Genomic DNA, 24,405 nt, shown 5'->3' on the forward strand with positions numbered 1-24,405 from the left:
TTTTGGTAAAGAAGAAATATATGCTTAGTGAGGGAAAAGACTTCCATTCTCTATTTCTCACTATGGAGTTACTGGTGGCTTTGTACATAAGCCCATGACAACTGCCTGGGGTTCTCCAGGCAGTCAGCAGTCTGCCTTCATGGTTCAGGAAGTGAGTGAGAATTGTAATACTCAGCTTTTTAAAAAAGGCAATACCATGAGAGAGAACACCAAGTTACTGCTGGTCTTAGGCGCCTCAAATGGGTCTGATGCTCCACCATGTTGGGTGATATGAGAACAAAGACCATTATCCTGCTATAGTAGCAGGGTTTGGGGTTGGGTTTATTTTTTCCTCCACCCCCCCCCCACTTTTCCCTCCCTTTTACCCTCTGCTTGCTACTCAAAACCTTTTACTGTACCTGTTTGTATAAGGGCAAGGACACACACGACAGGAACCTTGAGTGGCATCTCCAAAATAACCGTCTTTACAGTGCTCGCATTTCTCCCCAGCAGTATTATACTGACAGTTCTTAAAAAAGGAAACAAGCAAGACAGTTAATAGTGCTTTACCTCTCAGTATGGCTTTATTACTATTTAAAAAAAAATCTAGCCGGTCAACTCAGAGGATATGTTCTTTCCCCTCCACCTAATCAAGCATTTATTGCCAAACTGCCTTCATGACCAGGATGGATTGATTCCAATCATCCTCTAACTGTAGAAAACACAATTTGCTCATTATTGTGGAAAAGCAAAAGACAAAGAAGTAGCATTAAATAAATTTTTAAAGCAATTCAACCAGATGTGTAGTTTGTTAAAGAACATTTCATTAATGCACTCTCTATGTCTTGATATTTCAATTCAAAATCACTATGTTTAAATGGAACTTTAAATTTGGGTCTTAACACTAATTAGAAGGCAGACATCACTTAAAAGCATGCAATTAATTGAGCCCAAGCACATTCTTAAAAAAAACCCCATGACATTAACATAAAAACTATTTCTCTTAGTAGATTAGGATCAGGATTGAATTTCATGTGCTTTCTCCAGTGTATATTTAATTTGTATTTATCTGAGGTGACTGGAAGAGATAATGAAAAGCAAAGGCTTGGAAAACAATTGAAATGGATACAAGTGAGCCACTTTTTCCGTGATAAAATTGTTGGGAATTTTATCTTATTTTAGAAACATTTTTATTCCTGGTGCTGTCTAATTGTCACACATATTTATGCATTATGGGGAGAGGATGAGCAAGTTGCTTTTGCATGACCTGAAGCAATGGTAATTTAAAATAGAAGTTGTTCAAACACATCTCTGAACAGCCATAAAAATTCCATGTGACCCACACTCGAGAGACATTCACACTCCTGAGCTCTACAGCTGTTCTCTTCAGTGTGCAACAGCCTGATTCAGTGTCCCACAGAGTTGAGGGTGTACCAATAAAGTGAAAGATGGAAAAATAAAGTGGGAAATTGTCTGGAAGCAGTCACTGAGCAGATTACACTGCCATTTCATGGACTTTGATGGCTTAGGGCTATGGTTGAAGGCCCTAATACCATATTTTGCAGCAGAGGAGCATTTCTGCCTACAAATGAGAAACAGTTCTGTCACTGCCATCTCCTCTTATTCTCCATACTCCTTCACATTTCTTCACACCCAGATTCCCTCAACCACATCAACAGCCCTTCCCTCAGCCTCTACATATAGTAACCCACAATTGGTTTTCATTTTGGTTAAATAATTAAATTTGTGGCTCACTTGTCAAAGGTTCTGGGAAATGACAGGAAAAGCTCCAGTTCACACGTGGACCATTTAACTAGGGAAAGCTAATGAAATATGAAGACACTATGTTTGTAAAACAAACCATTTAAAAATGCAGCCTCTACAAAAAATGGTGCATCTATATCTGCAAAAACTCTCATGGAAAAATTCAGAAGGTTTCTGAACAATTACTGTAAATTTCTACAATCCTGAAAAATAGACTGCAAATAGAGTAAAAGAGAGGCATTTAAAAATAATTGTGTTGATTTCAACTTGAAGCAACCTGTCCCTTTCCCTAAATTTATCTCCTGGCTTTTGTTTTGCTCACTCTGTGCATAGAAATCAAAGGAATTTCACATATAGCTGAAGAAAGCTTAAGATGTTTCACATGTAAGCCACTCTGAATGTGCCATACTGTTGCTCTAGCTACATGGTGCCTAAGGACTGGAGAACATAACGCAGTGCTCCCAGGGCATGGTGGAATGAAGCCAGAGCAACAACACCCTCTTGGGTCTTCCTTTAAGTTTCACAGGGCCAGAGACATCCCTGGAGTAACAGCATCTCCAAACCATCAAATATTGAAAACTCTGAAAGGAAAACTCTCCGTTGACTCCATATGCACCCAGATGGTACAAGGAATCTAGAGCAGAGTGTGTCAGGGCCACAACAGAAATACTTCTGTGCATGGAGTTACGTGACGTGAAACAACATGTCACAGGATGAGCAAGTCCCAGCACCATGCTGCTGCTGAGGGAATGTGCCTTTCAGGAGGAAAGGCAGGGACCATGAGGACACAAAGGCTCGTTGGTGGTAGAGGGCCAGCTTTCCCCTAGAGATAAGAACCAGTTCTGCTGTCTTCTCTATCTCCTCCTGCACCTCGTTCTCCTCCACTTTCAGCAGTGCAGCACTGCACCCCCCTCTTTCCACGAGCATGCGGTGGGGTAGGCATTGCCTGAGCTGTGCAGGATTGCACTTCTGCCACAGAGGAAAGAGTCAGCCTAGGCTTAGCCTCACAGAGCCTTCCTTGGGGGCTATCACTGGAGAGACACTGACATAGGAAGGTACTGGGGTCCAGTGCTCCAGGTGAGGAGCAGGAAGAAGGAGGTCAAGTCAGATATGAATCTTGACGATTCCACATTGGGAAGCCTCATTGTATTCTCTGCACCACTACAGGTCTTTGTCCCATGTCTCCTCTACAGACAGACAAACTTGCTCCTTAGTAGGTAGAGGCTCATGATGGAAATACAGGCCCTCTGGGCTTTCATTTTTCACTGCATTATTCTGGATGACTTCACTTGCCCTAAATTTTGTCCCAGGGCCAAGTGTTGATTTAGCTTTATCCATCTGAAAGTTAATCCAGCTGTGAGATGGAGCAGTTAAAGAGCAACCTAAATCATACACTTCATGAGGCAAAAGTGAAATTTGCATTTTTTTTCCTTTGTAATTTTCATCTGAAATAAAACTTCCTCATCTTTATAGCTCTGCTGCAGCACTTTCCTGTCATGGCCTGCCCTGCTGCTCCAAAGCAGCAGCCTGTAAGTCATCCCCCAGAATGTGCTGAATTGGTGTATAGTTTCCATTAAAGCAAGAGGGTTGGTTGAGACAAAATCGGGGGGAATGACATAACGCGCGGGAATGCACCGCAGGCGGAACGGATGCAGCACAAACAAGGAAGAAATAAGGGAGAAGACAGACCATGAAAGATGTTGGCAAGGTTCTTGTTTACACAGTAAGTGAAAAATTGGTGAGAAGTTTTGAAGTGGGAATTTTTCAGAACAAAGTGTTCAAAGAAGCATCAGGGATACAAGCTGGAGAAGAACAGTCAGCCAAATGTCACACTTCCATTGCTACAAGGCCTGGTCCATTCCCAGGAGGCTGCTTTGGGTTTAATATGGTTTGCCAGGGAGCAAAAATCTTCTACATCTTCTGTTACAGCTGAAATTTTCTAATTAATCTTTTATGTCCATTATCTCATCTTATTTATTCCAATATTTTTTAATCCATGTCGCTGTAGATTAAGATTAGTGGAGAAGTATTGATGCTGATTAAACATGAGATTCTGCAAAGGCTATGGTATGCATGAATGTGCTATTTGTCAGCATCGGGACATCCTAGTATATATGTATAAAACTAAGGGCTCCATATGCCAGGATAAGACCCATATTTATTATAAATAACTGCTAACACTTATGTATGTACTGATTTGGTGAGGTTTTGTACCATGAGCTAATAAAAATTATAAGAGAAAGAAGAAAACAAAACCAAGGACAAAACTTATTCTAATCACACAGTTATTTTAAACTTGCATATAAGTGTATGCAACTTATGCTCATTAACAGTACAAGAAATAGAGAATGAGGCATACAAGGATTATTTTCATTTTCCTGGAATTTAACAATACTGTATAGTCCATACTGCAGTAAGGTAAATTTTTGTCCTCCTTTTTTTCCAATTCATTTTTTGAATGTTAGTTACTTACAATACATTTTCCAGTACCATCTTGACACCTATTTGAATTTCCATTGCAGCTGCAGGGGACACAGCGTCCAGTAAATAATCCATTAGTCTCACGGTAAAATCCAAGGCCACATTCCTAGACAGTAAGCAGAGAGAAAAAAAACAGTAAGTGTTGGCAGAAGGAAAGTTTTACAGATTATGAGAAGCATATTTTGAAATTGTTTGCCATTTCCAAGGAGTAGTGGAGGTGTACATTTCCTTGAAAGCTCTTCTAAGTCAATATTGTTGTTTAAATTATAAATATTTTAAGACAGTGAATAGCAATGAATGGAGCTGAAGAATTTAATCTGAACCTTGTGGTCTACACTTTGTGTTAGTGGGGTTTTCATCATTTTGACTCTAACCTCTGAGCAAAACACATTTCCTGTGCCTACCTACAAAGGTGTAGAATAAGACTTTTAAACCACTAAAAAAAATGAATATAGATTCACACTACAGTGTTCTCAGGGAAGAACATATGGAAATCTCACATATTAGCTAGTGGTTATATGAAATCTTGATGCTAATTTAACTACGGTGTACTCCTTGGAAATACTTCTGATGAGACATCTTTTACATGAATTCATCATGACTTCCACAGTAAGTCTAGAACTATACAAAGCCAGGCTTAGAGCTAGGTGATATAACAAAACATACAGCAGTCTAATTTGTAAGTACAGGCTTGCCCCAGAGACCCAGGAAGCATGAGAAGAATGCTCAGCTATTGAGGGCACAGGAGCAAAAGCACAGCCTGTCAGGTCAAAGTTGGCTTTAAACAGGGAGTTGAACCAGAGGAACATTATGAATGAAGCAACAGACATAAAGTCTGTTAGCCTACACCAAGAAGGGAGTAACTAATATGTTAAAACCAGGTTCATGTTTGACATGGGCAGGGAAAGCAGAAGGGTAAGGAAAGCACAAGGAATTCCTTCTCTGCATGGAGCCTTCCCGTATACATACCAATTCAAAAATTCATGCCCACCTTCTCTGCTCAGCATCCTCCTGGCAGACCAACCACACCAAAAATGACTGGACATAAGTCTATCACTCCTATTCTCTAGCTCCTTTTCCCTACTAACTAAGCTGGTGTGGTGCAAGGAAGATCAGAGGCTGTACAAAAGCTGTGCTCCCCACGAAGCCAACACCTCCCAGGTTCCTGCCTCTGGCAATGTACTTCTGCACCTCACGGTTAGGGCTGGCCCCAACAACATTCAGAAAACAAGTGACAGTTGAACTTTAAAGCCATAAATCTTTTCTCATAGCACTTCAACCAGCAAGACTGATAAGACTAATCTGAACAGCAAAGGGTTTGCAGGACAGTGTCTCAAATCATGTTCTAGTAGTTTGAGGTGTGTTTATGCAGTGAATTTATCAACCATGTAACTACCAGATAAAAAAATTCACCTCTTCCAAAAGCAGATCCTAAAAGGAATATTGAGTTATTGCTGTATAAACAACAGTTGCTAGTGGCACTTTTGTCTTCTTTACATATGGAATAAATGGAAAAAAAAAACCCACCCCAAAAATATGCAGAATGCTAATATCATCAACGGCTTTTAATAGACTTCAGTGTGAGCAAGGACTGAATTTAGAATAGGCACTTGAAATTTTTCAAATACATTTTTAAAAGCGTGAATAAGTTCCCTGAACAACAGGGAGCCAATATACACAGCTTCTGAAGAAACCAGGGCCTGAAATACGTTAAACAGTGAAACAGTTAAACTAAGTGAAATATAGGCTCTAATGCATATAAATTTTATTTACTGAAAATTTCTTTCTGGAGAACAAAATTAATCATTCATTTTAAAAATACCTCCAAATGCATTTGGAAAAAAACCTGTGCAGCTTCTTGGTTTTCTATTTATGCTGTCTTTAAACAACGTATTTGGAGTACATGGGCACTTTGTTTTTGAAGCAGCATTCATGATACTGAGAAATTGCTTCCACACAAAGATAAAGCTCTAGGCACTTTCAAATGCTCAGGACTTCAGGCTGCTTGTTTTCAAGTAAACAGAAATTTAAAAGAAACTTTTTGCATATACTTTTGTTAGCAAATTATTTTGAGACAGATTATTATTATTATTATTATTATCATCATCATCGCTATTATTACCTTCTTATTACTTTTATATTAAGTAAGATATGAGTTATTCTCAATTAGTTCATTTAAAAAAAAAGAGAAAGAAGGAAGCAAACGAGGAAGGGAAAATGAACAAATTACCTGTCTAGGGTAAAATTCCATTTGAACTTGTTGCTGCTGACTCCCCTTCTGAAGGTGAGGATACAATAACCTCTGTTGCATATCTTGTGCTGAACAACACCCCAGGGCTACTAACATGACAGCCAGCCATCCTACATTGCTCGGCCGCTGTGCTTGGGCCATCATTTCACTTTAGCTCTACTGCGAACATACGCTGCTATCCCTTCATACACTGCTATCCCTTCATACGCTGCTATCCTTCTGGCGCTTGCCCGTTCTCTTAAACTCTCCCTTCTTCTCCAGCTTCTGACTCAGATTAATGAGGCTCTGTGCTGTTTAAAGGCCCCACCTTCAAACTTTATACGTGAGTCAAGTTGTACAGCACACATTACCTTCCTGAGGTTAACAAGTAACCCCACAGTTCCTGTAGCTCGATATATACCGAAGCCAGGGTGTGGCAGGCATCACCTCCTCCCCTCCTAAGGCAGCCAGACAGAGCTAGGTGATTAGAGCAGTAAATCACTGCCTGAGTAATGCTGCATAAACACAGAGGGCTTACGAACTACCCAGGTGAGCGTCTTGATAACTTCCTTTGACTATGTATTTCCACCAGGCTATATAAAAATCCCCAACAGTTTAGTTGAGCAAGGCAGTATGTTGAAAGCAACAGGATGGCAGGAGGAATTTCAGTCAATGCTCATCAATTTGTGTGTGGCACAGAACATCAAATGTGTGAAAAAACAGGTTTCTAGAAGTATTTCCAAAATGGTATTTGACAGGTGATGAATAGCTGCCCTGAGCATGGATGCACATGAAACATAAGCCATCCGTAAATGTTGTTTTGTTCAGTCTCTCTGCTGCTGCTCTGCTGTAGATATTATTCTTTCATTCTCATTTCAGAAGTGTTTGCAAGGTTAGTACAGCAATTGCTGCTTAATGGCAACCCTCAACCATTTTCTGAGAGAATAATTCCTCACATTTTGTGCACTTTCTACACCACTTATCTCTCCAGTACTTTATTCTGCAGTTGTGGGTGCTTACACAAGTCAACAGTCAAGCTCTAAGCTAAGCAAAGTCACAACCAAAAGAATCACAGCTACAGGAACAGCATCAGAGACACGATATGCAACTGCGGCTAGGATTTCACCATTCTTCAGGTAATTGTATTACTTTGCAATGTTTATATTATCTTTCATGAGACTATCTCAAAATTCTTTTTCAAACATTCTAATTTCAATTTTCAAATATTTTCCTATGAAAATAGGAAAACTGTTAGTCAGTCTATAAAAACAGGAAAGCATACATAATTATCTAGGTTCAGGTTACTTCCCTTGGGCCTTGTAATGCACTTCCCTGATAAAAAAAGGAAACTTGTCCACATGCAGGGTCCCACAGACTGTGAGCAAGACACCTCTGACCTTCCCTCCATTAAAGAAAGTATCAACTGAGAGTATTCAGCTTCTTGTAGGGCACCACAGAAGAATCCCTCATTACTGTGCCTTACACACGTAAAATGACATTCACAGTTCCACAAAAGCAATCACGAGTTGAATAACCCTACAGTGCTTCTTTGACAGTGAAAGCTTCTGAGCCACTGAAAGTGCACATGCTTACAAGAAGCACATTTAATTACTTTAATAACCACCCTGTTCCTCTAACTAAACCAGTATGTATAGCTGTAGGCAAGACAGAAGAAGATGGTACTGCATGGAGGCAAACGCTTCCTACCTGACATGAGTCACCGGCATACTCGGGAGGGCACGAGCACTCCTCTACATTGTGTGCAATGCTGCCACTTCCTGCGCTGGTGGCTTCCTCCAGCCCAACCTCACCAAGGGTTAAGCGTTGAGTCTCCGTGAAGTAAAGGCCTCTGATGTGTAAGCCATCTAGTCTAGACAGGATTATCATCAGTTCTTCTCTGGATACAGGGTTGTTGCTGCTGGCATGCCTGAAGTTTCCCTGCATATTAAGGGTACAAATGAGCAAAGCCCTGCAGCTTCTTAAAAAGAGTTTCTGCAAAGAAGACATCATGACAGAAAAAGCAACAAAACCACCATAGAACAGACTCCTATAGTGCCAACTGGTGTGGGGTGAAATAGAGGTCAGGGAAATAAATATAATGAATATACACATGGGATAGGTGGGAAAAGGAATAACAAGATTAAAAAGGAATGTACCCTTTACTTTGCAAGGTACATATGGCTTTAAGGTTTTGAAAAGTGAAGAAGCATATAGGTTCTTCTTCAGTCATCCAAATTTCTTTGAGGTATCACCCACCAAACCATAAAAAGGTGCAGGAGAATGTTTTTATTTTTAAGAATAAGTGAAATCCTAGAAATCCAACCTTTGAGGATTCTCTTCACATGCTTTCTTGCTGCTAGTAGACACAGTATTACTGAAAATGGAATCTGGCTTGAAGAAGCGTCTCTTTTGCTTATACATGAGACAGAAAGAAATAACCCAGTTTGACCTTCTGACCACAGATTTAAGGCAGGAATAATGCTTGCTAAGTTCACCTGCCTGAATGTTGGACACTCATTCAAAACTAGGTAGCTAGACACCAAGGAAAACAGATAACAGTTCGTTCCATCCCTGTTAAGCACAGTCTGGGGCTGCGATGAATCATCTTCCATCGATGACTGATTCAGTATTACTCCACTGGCCCTGGAGGGAGTGTTAGGGACTAAATTGGATAAGACGTTGATCTTAAAGGTGCTAAAATTAGGTGGCATGAAACAGAACCTGGGTTCAATGTGGCAGTAAGGAGAGAAATTTATTTTTTTTTAATATTTAAGGTCTACAGTATTTAAGTTTATATTTGCTAACATTATCAAGTATTTGGTGTTTCTGCACACATTACCTGCATAATTTTATGTGCCACTGAGAAGAAAAGGGAAGGCCATTCCATTTTCATTTCTTACCTCAACTAACTGCACACGGCCATAATATTGACGGTCAGGCAGTGGGTTGTTGGGATCCATGTAAATGACTTTCATTTGCTGGCCCTATATGAGAATGAGGATATAACATTGCCATTTCACCACTTTTTATGGTAAGGTGTTCAGATGCAATAAAAACTGGTGAAGCACATTAATCCTGTTCTTTGCAGGGGAAAAACTAAGTAATACTAGGAAAACTAGCAAAGTGGTATAGCAAGCACAGTGTGCTCGTGTCAGCAAGGTTTTCACTGCTTTTGCCTATTAACAACCTTGCTTTCAAATAAAACACCAGGAGAATTAAATTAATGCTGACCAATTTTCACAGGAACTAGTTATGACTTTTGTGTAGAAATGTTTTTGCCTTTTCAAACATTTTCCTTTGCATCCTGGTGCACAAACAACTTCGGATACTACTGTAGTACTTTATGAGGCATGCTTCCCAGTGAGATACCTAGAATCCTGAATTAGTATTCCTGATGGTCTGAAGAAACAAAACCACCACCTTGGGAATTTCATCAAACAGTAAAATATTGCCATTTTGGCCCTAAAGTGGTTAAATTAAAAAACTGTTAACCTGAAATGCATTTTTAGTTCAGTCCCTTGAAGCCTTATAATTATCCTTAATTTTATGCTGAAGAAAATTCTCACAGAAAATAAGATTAATTACACATGGAATCCAGGGCATATTTTGCAGAGTCAAGGCCATACTTGTTGACAAGTGTGCAAGGCATTAATTATTTTTTTCCACAGGTGCATTTTACAGAGAAAGTCCCGTTTTGTCTTTTTATTTGCTCTCAAGTCAGTTATGCTTAATAATGTTACACTGGCAACAGAGATAGACATGTTGATGGCTTTGAGCAAAATGCAGTAAAATCACTTTTATAAAAACGTAGCAATTTGCTATAAAAGTTATGCATACTATAGGAGCAAAAATTGCCATAGTTGTCAGGTAACAGAAAAAATCATGATATTGGCACTGCTTGAAAGAAAAAATAGCATTTCAAAACTTACTGTTAGTTGTATATCAGGTCTCTTATCCAGAAGAACCATGCCCTCACTAGGTAAGCCAAAAGATTTCAGTTGGTAACTTAGGAAGCCACCATATGAAGAAAGCTGTAATAAAATGCACAAGACCAGAGATACTTTACTGCACTATTGCTTGGTATTAACATAAGTCTGTATCCAAGTTTACTTCAACTTCTTGTAAATAATATAGTTTTTCTTTGTTCTTTAGACCAAATATGAAAATATGTGTTGCTTGGAAGAAATTACTTTTTATTTTGCTTACTTTTTGTATCTGACATCACTTTTTGAGCAGTACCCATTACTGTTCTCTGTGTACCTGCGTCAGCTTTTGGGTTTTTTCATACCTGGGATCATGCCATCTATGTCATGGAGAAATCACATGTTCACATGAACTTTGTGCTTCCTCAGACTCTACAGGACAGATTTGGCTCATCAAGAACAGACCTGAGATTGTCAATGAAACTGGTAGTGAACCCCATGAACAGCCATGGCTAAAAAGGAAGAGTCAGGCTACACATGTTTAAAGGTGGCTTTCATAGGCCATAGGCATTTTCTAATCTTCCTGCAAGCATGAATCTAATCAGTAAATCTTTGCTCCACCTTCTAGAGGACAGGATTACTACTGATACCAGCTCCTGATATCAGCTGTGCTGTAAACAGACCATTGCTGTAGGTTGAGCTGAAACTTAACTTCTTTTGGTCACCACAGGTGGCCTCAAACCCAACCAAATACATACACTGCTGCCCAGAACAAAGACTTGGCCAAGTCTGTTTGAATCATCTAACAAGCAGCTTCCCTCGGTCCTGTCTGAGTGAGTCAGTTCAAAAATACAGCAAGAGAAAAATAAGCTCCAGGCAGAGCACAGACAGTTTTTATTTCAAGAAGAGCCTAGAAGAAAGGTTTGTGGATATTAAGTGAAATCAGGTGTTTTGTCACAGATATACTACTTTGTTTTGCACCCCTTGCTGTTTGCCCTTATGGCTTATGATTGGTTTTGACATGGGAGGAAGAACAGTTCTGTCTGGTTTTGGTGTTCTGGAGGTAAGCACCAGTCTTTGCTCTACCCTGTTCCATACACTTCAACAAATTATAAACAAAACAAAGTATTAAATGTCTTCCTTGGATCACAGGGCCATGATTAATGCTATTATCTTTCGCCAACTGTATTTTCAAATGCATCATTTGGAACATTGGCTGTATTTTGCCAACACAATCAAAACAATGCTATAAAAATAAATTTTAACAAAAATACAAGAAAACTCAAATTAGATCTAATTTCCTGTTTAACACACATTTTAGGACTGCACCATATGACAGGCCGTTCTGTTACTGCTTTTTAAATTTTTCTTGTAATGGGAAAATACTGGTGTTATAAACTACCCTCTGTATTCTATACGTACAGTATTTCTTTTCTAACATTAAAAGCGGTCTACTAAATGGAATAATAAATACACAAGAGTAGAAAATGGGAACAAAGTGATCTGAATTTCTCAATGACTGTTAGTTTCTGCACTGCTTTCACTACAGCAGTATAGCCAGTGCTAAAATATACACTTGCACGCAGTATATGGTAAAAAGCGGTCCAAAAATAGAACTGTTGTATTTACAGTGTTGCCATTGTAAATAAAAGCAAGTCATGGCATGCCTAGTTAGACACTGCGATATGCAACATAAAACTCATAGCACTGTTCTTAATAGCTGCGTTTGAAAAAAGGTTATTGCCTGCTTTATATCAATGTTGCTAGCAAAAAATGAATACGTCTCATTAAAACAGATGAGTTAGGTGTCATTTACCTTCTCTCTCAGGTAAGATGGTGGTGCTTTCCAGTACAAACTATGCACTGAAGTAGGCAACTCTTGAACATCAGCCACTACACTACTACTGACTGGATTGAAAGTGACTGGAATGTCAATATTTTCATCCACTGCCTCCAAGCGCCAGTTCTTCATGTCCACAAACTGATGAAAATATACATAAGAGAAATAAAGGCTTGTTTCATTGTTTACTAAACTTTACCAGCACCAAGTAATGAGGAGAAATTGCTTAGCTTCTCTAATTCCCCAAGCAAGAAATTCAACCCCTTCAAAGCCAGCCTAAGGGTTTTGCGCAATAGATGTTGCAAGGACCTCAAAAGAGAGAATAAGTGGGACAAATGTGCCAAAGCTACATGTGATGTAGTCATTTGGTTTGCCAGCTGCAAACTAAATTATGCCTTCAGTCACATGAAGACATAACCCTTTTGGAAGTGACTAGGAATTGTGTACACAAACTCAAGGATTTCACTTGGAGCTGCTTTTTTAAGTCCATTCCAAAATCAAACCACAGACATTAACCTAAAAGGTAGACTGCTGACTTCTTGTGGTATGTTAACTGGGAGGAAGGGGACATGGTAGGAAATTTTGGAGAGGCAGGCAATGTAGCCTAATATTCTGGCTCTTTAATGCACATTTTATTTTCATGGCTCTTGTTTCATGAAAGACCATACATCCTGTTATTTATCATTATGCTGGGGGAAAGAAAGCATGCTGCATATGTACCAGAACAGTTCTGTGGTGGCCAGAGCAATAAACCAAAAAGACATGTTTCTAAAAACAGTCTTTAGTGAGGACAAGTAATCACTAGATGAAATTGTTCTAAAGGAAATTTGCTATTGACTTCACTGATGCCAGATTTTCATCCTTTGCTTGCAAACAGTAAAGAGTCACAACCTGGAATGCATCTAGTCTGCATCTAAGACTAAACTAAACCCTTTATCCTTCATTCTAGGGCTCTGCTGCTCTCTTTTCTTTCTCTTGCATTATTTCAGGGAGTTGTTCCTTTTTTCAGTCTTCAGCTAGCATTACCATTCATTTATGCTACTAAAACTCTATGCTCTCCTCCTTCTTTTCTCACCCTTGATGTCATGTGTTTTTTATAGGGGAGGAAGAAGGACAATTTTTACAATCTCTGCGGACTCTGTCACACATTTCTTGAGTCTCAAAGTGCATGTATGGTATAGACATGTAAAATGACATATGTGCTTATCAAAGCATCATGAAGAAGACGATTGACTTTAATGATGAACGGGTGTCTGAAGATAAAGCAACAGATGACCAGCTCAATTTCAGTCCAATTAGTGATTTGTAAACAAATAAATCAGAAAAGAGCCATTTCTGCTGGAAGGTATTTTCAGACTACACCTAAGTCTTAACAAGGCTCCACTACATCTGTGCTATTGCTTGCAGAATGTTTTGCATCTTCAGAAACTAAAAAACAAAAACTATTTTCATTTCTGGAAGAAATCTGGCATTTCCTGAATGGAATAAATATAGGTTTGTGATAACAAAGAAAAAACCCACTATTAAATACACCTTGGTTCTACGACGATTTGTGCTGCGACAGTCACTGGTTGCCCCAAAACAAAAGCAAGAGGTGCATCCCTTGGGATTAGAAGGGTCCAGGTAAAAGGATCCTGATCGGCAAGTATCACATTCTGCACCTTCAACATTCTCCTGTTAAGTTGAGAGAAAGCTGAGAGTTTTCCTTTTGGTTTTGGAGAGGCCCCCAAAACCTCCTGCACATAAAACAAATCTTCTGAAAGAATATTGATTTAAATGTATGAAAACATGAATGAAAAAATGTGTTTGGATACTCAATATTCCAAATGCAAATATAACTAACTTCTAGGAGACTGCCTTAGTTACAAGCTGTCTTTCCAGTTTATGAAGTGACCCACTGAGTAATGTATATTAGTCAGAGACAGCTGGTAACTTCCCTGCCAAAACCCTCCTGCTGGCTTTTCCAAACCTACAATATAAAAGGTCACCTGTGAAAGTTCACATTTATCACATTTAATTATGTAGATCAGAACAAAAGAAGATATTCTGGATACAGTGATGTGGTGAAATGTCAACTGACATAATATGGCTAAAAACTTATGGGACCTGGTTAACATCCAAAAGCCACGATACGGATGCATAAAGGGGATTGGTGCAGAGTACAGACTGCTTCAGTGAATCAATGGTCATCTCCTCTGCAGCACTGCAACACCCTGCAAAGCCCAAGACCACCTGGACAACTGACAGATATTGAACTAATTAGAAAATGGCATTAACTGCTACCATGATAATCAGTGCACATATCTCAAGGTGTGATGTTTTTGTTCAGCTGCATTTAATTCTTGCTGAAAACTTAATGATAAACTCACTTCATTCACCCTATTAAGTATGAAATAGTCACTGAAGTGCAAACGATGCTTGTGAATGCAGAAGTAATTTGATTTATCTGACCTTGCAGAGACAAATTCCTGTCTGGGGATCGCAAACATCTGGTTCTGTTCCGTGCCTGTTGCAGTTGCATGGCACACAGTTTGGGAAACCGTAAGTACCAGGAGCACACTGATCACACTGCCGTCCTGTTATTCCTGGTTTGCATCTTTATCAACAAACAAACACAGAGGAGGGGGTCAATAGAGGAGGCAGGAATGGAGCAAGGAAGAGCAGATCAAACAAAAGGCGGGTGGATCTCTGAAGTGATTGCATGGCTATTACACGACTTTATGATTTTCAAGGAGAAACAGCAGCAAGTTAGTACTGTTCTCAGAGTTGAATGGTGAGATGTTTTATATGGTCATGGAACTGATTAGGAGTGGATTTGATTTTGAAGGATATAAATGCTCACAATAGAATTAGACTTGTGCAGCTATTCAGTGTTTCCAGTGCAGAACTACTCTCTCTATGCACCACACTGTGAAACATGGATGTTGTATGTGGGTACACAGAGCTGGAAGAAGATTCATAGCTGGAGGATTGGAGCTGGAGTGAGCATTTCTCAAAGCACTCATCTGCTAACAAAAAGCTGCAGAATTCCTGGCACATAAATAATTATGGAGACTTCAACCTGTTACAAGGCTTGGGTTAGTTTACAACTGTTCACAAAGGATAAAATCCACTTTGCTCACAGTGAAGGCTGAATGCCTTGAATTTGTTTAGGTGAGGTACAGCACAGATGTAAAACCTTGTTCATAATTGGTGTTTGTTTTGAGATAAGAGCAAACATCTTTCTGTGACAGCAGCTGCTTCACGCTACCTTTACAACGAATTTGCACAGTCTGATAAAACTAGTCAAAATGTAGGTCTGATCCCTCTTCCTCCTGTCCATGCTGGTAAACTGCCTGTACTAGCCCAAAACAGGTTTCAAAAGAGTAAGGATCCATTGATAAACAATATCTTTGCCACCGCCATCATCCACATCTTTACATTTTAGTTGTGATAAGTTTTAAAAATCTCAGCAAGTAAGTCTCCTTCAGCTCTCAGCACCAAATTCATATGTGCACTAATGCTATGAATTTAATGGAAACAGACAGTTAACGTATGCAGACAAAGTAGACTGCACCCTGTGTGATACATGTAAAGCAAACACTCAATTCCTCAAACAATGGGCAAGGTTTCTCAATCTCCCTGAATCCATTACTTCCACACACAGATAACTGCAGCTGGGTGGGGACTTTGAACTTTGTGTAATCCACAGAAGGAAAAGCATTAATCGGAATGTAGCAGTTAGCTATGTACTTCAGCAATCAGTCCAAAGGTATTCGGTAAATGTCAAATTTTGCTTCAGGATTTTTTACCAATAAGCTGTCATTTATTTAATATTTCCAATTAGGCTGCACATGAGAAATATCGCCATTATATTCAGGCAATACAGCTTTCCACTGAAACAGAAAAATATTACTATTTCTGCAAAAACTATCCTCAATTTTACTCAAGTAGAAATGTGTTAAGCCCTTTCTTTAAATTTTAATTTCATCACATTAATCTTTCTTTGAATGTCTTTGATTTAGATTTTATTTGACTGAATTATTTATTTGATTTATTTTTGCACAGTATTTCTTTTTATTTTATTTTGTATTCTATGGGGAAAATGAAAGCATAGACTAATCAGATTGAGAAGGTATCAGGAAGAAGCAGAACAAGCTACACTTTAACCCTGAACCCCAACTTCTAAATGTGAGAACAGATTCCTGTTTTGCTCTTGGGATAAGACAATGATTCACTTAATATGCAAAGGATAAACTTAAGAAAATAATTTAAATTAGGGAAATAATATCAGCATTCTCTGAAAATTAGTGTTCTCTATCATATTTGCAGGCTTAATGGCAGAGCAGGAAGGACAGATTTCTCTTTGTTAGGACCTTAACACAGCCAAACGAATCAAACTGAACTAATCCCAGCCTTATACAACCTAATGACTATCAAGTATTTGTACTTGATATTTAAGGACTCAATCTCCCCAGGGAAATAATAAAAATGTTCAACTATACTAATATGACAGCATCTGAAATTAAGATCATTCCCTATGGTTGTGACTGTGTGCTATACCTATTTTAGAGAACGTAAGTAAGAGAATAAAACTAAAGAACTTATTCTCATCTCACCATGCTGAGTTACAGAAAAATAAGAATATGTCATGCAGAAGGCATAATTTTAAGGGCAATTATCACCTATGACTAGAACTGAACTGTATTTTCCATACATATGACGCCTATCATCAAAGTTTCTCTAAATTTATTGCAAACATTCAAGCTTTACAGTACTGAAAAACATCATTACACTTAAATTCAGACATCAGACTGTGAAAAGCCAACTGCAAAGTTTTAAGAATTGGGAAATAATGTGCCCATTACAAATGATATACATGTCCAGAAGTCAGCAGCTCTAATCTGAGGTCTCCTACTGACTAACATTGGATAAGTCATATGAGCTGGACAAAGATTTGGTGTCTTACCATGAGCGACAAGGCATGTTACTGGCAAAACAACACGCAAGCCTAGGAATCCTAAATCTCACCATTATTACCCACACAAGCCAAGTTTCCACAAAAACACTGCAGGTGTCCCTGAAACAGGTGAGTCCTCACTGTTGCCAAGCACTACTCGAATCTCTGTTTATCATCATCATCAAACCTTTCTGCATCTCCTCCAAATATCTGGAAAGACCCGTGAGGCAAACCACTTGTGTATTGTTTATAACACACATAACCCAAACTTACTTGCATTGCCCATTGTTTTTTTCACATCCTGGGCTTGCCGCATTAGTGATTCCTCTTTCTGAACAGTTGCAGCTCTGACAGCCAGCAAGAGGGTGATAGCTGAAGTAATGTTTCTCACACACTTCACATTTTGGTTTCACAGTGTGTGGAGGGCAAATGCATTTACCAGTCACTTCATCACAAAGATGCTGCCTGCAGTTGCATACTAGGTGAAAAGAAAATGTTCTACTAATCAATCACATCTCTATTTACAATGATCAGTTCTTATTGAACTCACACATGAAACAAACACATGCAACCTGTATGTATAAAAGACAGGATTCTTTTCTCTCTTTCACTAGTTTTAAGCTCAGGGTCATGGAAACCAACTATATGACTGTAACGATTGTTTCAAAGAGTAGCTTTAGTGACTGGCTCTTTTCCACAAATTGGTTGCTTAACTTCACCACAGGCATTATTAATCACTTCCCCTAAACTGCCAAGGATTAAACGACAAACAGTTTTAGTGTTAAGGGCACCATTTTTACAAAGCAACATTTATAAACATTGAGTATAATACCTGGGAAGGCAACTGAGGACAGTCGGTGCAATCTATAAATCTGTTGATGTTATTAAGAATAACATCAGAGTATGAGGAATTAAGAATGCTATGTCTCTGATTATCTATGGAAAATCTGGAATTTGAGAACTGGGATACAATAGTAGTAACTTGGAATTGATTTAGCAGTCAGTGTAGAAAAATCCATTTGACTGAAAGAGTGGCAATATGGATTTTAACCAGTTTAACTACAAGCCTACTACACCTGATCAGACAACACATGCGAAGGCATACTTCATCGTGAACTAGGTGTGCTTTAAGAGAATGGGGTTACTTCTGCCTTAATCTGAAAGCTATGCTATGCTAAATCTAACCAGACTCATAGGATCAAGCCTTATAAAGAAAAGTGAGGCTGAGGTACCTATGCAGTAAAATCAGAGAATTAAATAAAAGATCGAAACAGGTGCTGAGTAAGTCTGAGCATGTACTTACACTTGCAGAATGGGAATCCATAGTAGCCAGTTTGGCATCGGCTGCATTGACGACCGATGACATGAGGCCTGCAAATACACTGTCCTCCCAGGGGGCTGCAAGCAGGGCTCGTGGCACCTGCACTGTGGCAATTACATGGCAGGGCTCCATTGTTGTAGAAAGCCACCAGTGACTTCACAGAGTCCTTGCAGAAGGTCGATGATCTTTCTGGGCTATTTAAATTGAAATATAAATTATGTAAGTACCGGCACTTGGAAATTGTTATAAGCACGTTTTAGTAAATTCAGTAAATTAGGGTCCTCTCTTTCAAACTGCTCTTTGACATCAGAATGGCACTAGTACGCATGCAATGATATAATTTAATAAAATTAGTGGTGAATGGCTTTGACATACAGGTAAGAGATTTTTTTCAAAGAAGGTGCATGTATTAGTCATATCAGTTCAGACTTGCCAAGCACAATACCAAATACCAAAGATGGAAATACCAAAGACAGAAAGATGACATAGATTTTCCTCTTTTGTGCTGTGAGCAATAAAGCTCTACTTTTACATTTCATTTACAATAGAAAGTCATGGAAAAATGACTCATGGAAATTTAATGGGCCAGCATAAGCCATGAAAAGCATTTTTATGTAGCACAATGATGGGGATTTTATACATGTTTCTTTAATACAGAATGAAAATAATATTAATTCCCAGCTTGTTGTCAAATGTTCAGTTTTTTAGAAAGTGATGCTTACTCAGTATAAAAACTGTTTCCTCCGCATTGGCTGATAAAATCAAACGACTTGTCCACTGTCTTTTTGTCAAGAATTCTGTAACTGTAGGTGTCTGCTGGAACAACTAGGACATTTTCCTTAAAACAACAAAAAAGCTAAATTGTACATTTCAGAGAAAAGCAAAAGACACAAGCTACGGCATTTAGATATTTAAATGTTGCTTTATTATGCATTCTGGACTTTCTCAAAACTGGTAACATTTTAACTGAAAAAAAAAGAAAAAAAGGAAAATATACTTATCTCCCCTCCAGAGCTGTGATGCTACAGCAACTATGTACAGCACTGTATAATAAAAACAGTGTGTGGTATCTTGAAAATTTAAAATAAAACAGAAGCAGTGCACAAGATCCTAAAAATTTGAAACATTGCATTAAAAAACTAAATTTTTTGGTTTTGGCTTTCATCTTTGCATCTATCTCTAAATGAATGGTGAGACTGAGAATAACATTTCCAAGTACATTTATGTAATAAGCATACCAGAACCAGCATTTTTCCATCAGGTATCATCACCGTAACAGAGATCTCAGGTTCAGAAATGTCAAGCTCAATTTGGTTTTCTGCAATCACCTGATCCCGACAGCCAGAGGTATGAGGGCAGAATGAAGCATTGAAGGAACCTAAAAGAAAAAAAGATAATGCTAAAAAATGCTCCACATGTCAAATGCTGAGAAAGGAAAAGAGTTAGTTCAAACTCAGATGCTTACCTGACCACACACTTCCTGCATCCACATGCACTTGTACAGGGAACATCAGGTGTGCTGGCTGATAAAAATGTACCACAAATACGTATCTGCCCAACTGGGGCACTCTGCCACTCAAGGTGATCTGGTTCTGCAGAAACAAGAGCAGCTCTGATTTATAGTATATTTGTTTCATGAAATAGTCTTGGGTTTATGAGCTGTGCTCTGTGCCACCTACTTGCAATGAAAGAGAGGGCACTTAGCATCTCTCAGCAAGTGAAATATCGTCAAAGACTATGGTGTTACAACTCCTATCTGTTTGCATGCCAAGCACACCTAACATTCTTTTGCAGTCTGTGAGACTACTGTGTATTTTAGAAAGCAGCTGGCATTTTTGTTTCTCTTTCTGTATATTGTCTTTATGGATTACTCAGTCTGCAATTTTTTGATCATGCCACACCATTCAGTTCTGATTCTCTTAAAGAGTTTCATCTATTTAACTTTACTAAGAACATGCTTTGTGACTTAGGAAGAAAAGTTTTCCAAATATGAGATACCTGTAACGGTGTCAAGGTGATTCCATTAACTGAGTCAGAAGGTAAAAGGGCACTCAGTGGATCACTGAGTGTATTTCTCCACAGTTCGGAAAATTTCCCATCCTTGAATGCATTCAAAACCAAAGCTGCTGGTGGAGTTTCGTACACGGAGGGAATGCACGTTGCACTAAACAAGAATTATAGTAATTACTCTTAGGGGTGGGAGAATTTCTTAAGCATCATAAAAGGAAAAGCAATTGACTCACAAAAGTCTATGTATTAGGCTGTATTACAATTAATAATGCAATAATAACCCCTGTTACTCCTTGAATTCTATGTAAATGATCAGAAAGTAAATGAAAAATGAAGGTACGGGTTTAACTCACAAAGGAGAAAATGTACATTGACCAATTTTATTCACTCAAAATTTCCATAACCTGAATGGTTAAAATGGAAAGAGTCTGGTAAAGAAGAGGAAACCTAAGGGAACTAAGACTGTTAAAGAATTAAATAAATGTTAGTTAATCCAGTTAGCTACATTCACCAGAATCTGTACTAATATTGAATTCTCAGTTCTACAAATATTTACCTAGGTGTATCCTTTAAACATGCAAGTTCTCCCACTGAAGTCAATGGGACTACTTAAATACTTAGAAGTTAAGTATACACTCAAATATTTGTAGAATTGGAGCCAAAATAAATAACAGTGCTCCTTGAAAGCATCCTTATTAATTCACTGCTGTGTTTAACTATTTCTTTCTGAGTATATTTAATTCTGAAGAACTTGACTGAGAGAAGTTTTTCCAAGACTGCAGGATAAAATGGTTTTGGGGGTTTCCTGCCAGTATTTGTTGGCTTCTTGTAAGTACTCAACAGACAATGATTAATCTTTGCTCAAGACCAGCCCAGAACTGGAATGGCAAGTATGTTTCAGAACCAAGATTGAGATTTACTTGCCAGGCCTGTGTGGGAAATCACATGCCGCATTCACTTATAATACTGTTAAACTGAGCCAAGACTCTGCATCTTTCAACTTGGTGAACACTAAACACTTTCACAAAAGGAAAAATGCTGCCAGATAATGGTCTTAATAACAGAACATAAACATACAATACACTATGCAAATATAACAAGAGATTAAAAAAAAAAAAAAAAAAACCCAACACAAAAGCAAACAAAAAGGTACAAATTCCTACATTAGCTTTATTTCAAATCATGTTTTTCACCCAGCCTCTTTCTCTCATATTATGCAGAACATAAATGCCCAGGAATGCAAAATACCTTTGGTGTGAGGACAAGCATCTTCAGTTTTAGAAAGCTGCTCTCAGTTGTAACACCCTGAGCAGAATTAAAGCTGTGATTCAAGGCTGTGCATGCTTGGAAGCCAAAGCTTACAGTCACATGCTTTTATCCAATTTACTATCCAGATTTTTCCACTTTCTATTTCAATTCAGCCATTATATTAGAAGCAACCGTCTGGAAAACTATTAGACCTAGTCACCAACTCTTTCTGTCTCTGAAGTCCTGCAAATGACATTCACTTTTACTTTGAAGCCCTTTCCATTGCCAGATCAGTAGGAAAATAAAACCTTAGGAGTAGCATCACAAGGAACATCCCGGGGAGTGCAACAGGAACTGAAACGTAGGGCTCTCTAATTTGGAAGCTGCAGTGATAGTTCCTATCTGGCCCCAAAAATAAAACATATGGAGAAGGAAAGAGCTTCAATGGAACAAATCAACTGCTCTGCAGAACCCAAACCTCACCGCTTGGGAAGTGAAAGTTCAGGTTCTGATCTTTGCAGCAAGAGCCATCAACCTGGGTCAGCCAAGCCATAGATGAATGCTCTAATTACTGGTCTTATCAAAGTATAAGGGAGGAGAAGGATCATCTGGTGTTGATGTGTGGAATAAATGCTGAAAGCACACTTACTACACAGGCCCCAAAACCAGATGAACAAGGGAATGGCTTGTTTGTGAAGTGGAGGTTTACATGTTGAGTAGTTTGATGCCATCATGTTAAGCTGGTGGATCTGTGCCTGAAACAGCAGCCACATCCCCTACCTAATTACAAATTAAAGCCATTTTGGAACAACTGAAGCAGTAACATGCAGAATGAAACTCTGGATGGAGTGGTAAGCATTTCAGGTCACCAAAGTAGCGATGTTTCTCCACCTTAGACACCTATCATACTGGATGGTGTGTGAAAGATGTGGGTTTTCTAATGCATCAGCACTCAGTAGTTCAGACAGGTCAGGAAGAGGCTAGTATTAACAAAATCCTGCACAAAGACTGTCTAGAATAACACTAACACTTCACCTTTTTTACAAATGCTACATTGCAAAAGTTGCCTACCAATCACCTGCGAGGCACTGAGCAAAGGTTCATTCAAAAGAATTAAAATCCCATTTAGTCTGCCTTTCAAGGTCTTCTTCAGAAAATATGAAGGATAAAACCAAGCAAGTTACCGTCCATCACTGGTACTTCCGTAAGCAGCTATGCACTGTACTTTGGGATCCACATATTCTGGAGAAAATTCTTCAGCTGATATAATACAAACCTTGTGCTGAAAAATAAGCACAAGGCACAATTAACAATTCGTATCAGAAATAACAGGGCCAGACCTGAATGAGAAGGATTAAGCCTAATTTTAGCATGGGGAGACCTGAGCCCAAAGCCATGTTCTGTCATGGATTTCCCACAAGATTTTGGATCCCTTTGCCTGTCTGCACCTGAGTGCCTCAGTGCTGAATAGCATTTTTCTGTCCTTTTTCAGGGGAACATTGGCTGTTCAGAAGCTAAATAAATTAAAATGTAAGTATATGTGTGGTAATGGAAATGACAGAAGACCAGCTCATGGGGTCAGAAGCGAAGCAAGAAGCATACAGAGATGGGATGGAAAAGCCCTCATCTGCGCTGTTAGAGACTTTTGGACCCTGGGGGAATTCCTAGACCTTCTGAAATGCAGGCATGAACACTTGTTCACACAAAATCCGTAGAAGTGAGTTTCAGTAACACCAGAATTTCTCCCACTAGATTCAGAACTCATTTTAAAAGCCAACAAGACCTCATATGATAAAAAAACTAAACTAAAGACTAAAAATAGACATGAGCAATTGAACATATGATAGTCCTGCTGCAGCCACTGTGGTAAGGACATCAGGGAAGGCTTGTGGGTAACAGTCCGCACTAATTAAATATATTACTTACAAAATACATAAGTACAGGTTACAAAACCTGTGCATGAACCACTTGAAAAGGAGATAAAAATGCCTGATAAGCAGCAAGAAAACTAGCACCATGTATTAATATCAATAAAAATTGCATAGGGAGAACTTGTTACTGTGAAAATTGATTAAGTTTAGAAGCAGGTCCTAAGGGAGATCAGCTTGTGTTTTAGCAGTCACAAGCAGGGACTAGAAACACTTTATAAGCTAAAAGCCAGAGTGCTAGAAGTCAATTTTTCTGGGCAGCAAACATTGTGCGTGTCCTGCATGTAATGACCCACAAGGCTCCAGCCCATTGCAGCAGAACAATGGTAGACTCTGAAGCTCTGAACTGCACTTTATGAGCAGCTCAAAAGTTTGTATGAAACATGTTCTGGGTTTAGAGAGCTCCTAGCATCAATGTGAGAGAAAGACTATCAAGTTGTAAGAGTCTCTCTTGAAAGCCGACCTCAAGAACCCAAATGACCCTTTATTTAGACCAGATTTAGACCAGATTTCTGAACTCCAGCATTGGAGTTAGTTCCCCTTTGCCTCTCTGGTCTCTATGACAAGGGGGTCACACATAGACCTTCAACTCCAAAGCTGCTGCCATTGATCCCATAATTAGTGTCCACATACCAGAAGCTCTTCCCTGCCCCCTTCTTCCTATCTTTTGCTAAGTGCAGTCTTTACATTTAACACAGGAGAATATTTCCTGTAGTCTAGTTGGAGGCCTGTAACTAGTGGA

General features: G+C 38.9%; 1 protein-coding gene across 1 annotated transcript in view; it reads right to left on the reverse strand.

The window, feature by feature from the left end:
• Positions 1-23,017, reverse strand: part of LOC104546304 (laminin subunit alpha-3-like) — a gene marked incomplete at both ends in the record, with an annotated part of 35,387 nt that extends 12,370 nt beyond the window's left edge. Inside the window, 15 exons of the mRNA XM_010191664.1 lie at positions 399-508; positions 4,217-4,330; positions 8,162-8,392; positions 9,355-9,438; positions 10,384-10,485; positions 12,194-12,358; positions 13,751-13,891; positions 14,669-14,813; positions 17,430-17,634; positions 18,460-18,671; positions 19,200-19,315; positions 19,716-19,855; positions 19,943-20,069; positions 20,476-20,641; positions 22,920-23,017. Coding sequence (XP_010189966.1) covers positions 399-508; positions 4,217-4,330; positions 8,162-8,392; positions 9,355-9,438; positions 10,384-10,485; positions 12,194-12,358; positions 13,751-13,891; positions 14,669-14,813; positions 17,430-17,634; positions 18,460-18,671; positions 19,200-19,315; positions 19,716-19,855; positions 19,943-20,069; positions 20,476-20,641; positions 22,920-23,017 — 2,156 coding nt within the window. The remainder of the gene's footprint in view (positions 1-398; positions 509-4,216; positions 4,331-8,161; positions 8,393-9,354; positions 9,439-10,383; positions 10,486-12,193; positions 12,359-13,750; positions 13,892-14,668; positions 14,814-17,429; positions 17,635-18,459; positions 18,672-19,199; positions 19,316-19,715; positions 19,856-19,942; positions 20,070-20,475; positions 20,642-22,919) is intronic.
• Between the last annotated feature and the right edge of the window lie 1,388 nt (positions 23,018-24,405).

The sequence above is a fragment of the Mesitornis unicolor genome, unplaced genomic scaffold (genome assembly GCF_000695765.1).
Source record: "Mesitornis unicolor isolate BGI_N332 unplaced genomic scaffold, ASM69576v1 scaffold51479, whole genome shotgun sequence".
In the NCBI taxonomy this organism is placed as follows: Eukaryota; Metazoa; Chordata; class Aves; order Mesitornithiformes; family Mesitornithidae; genus Mesitornis; species Mesitornis unicolor.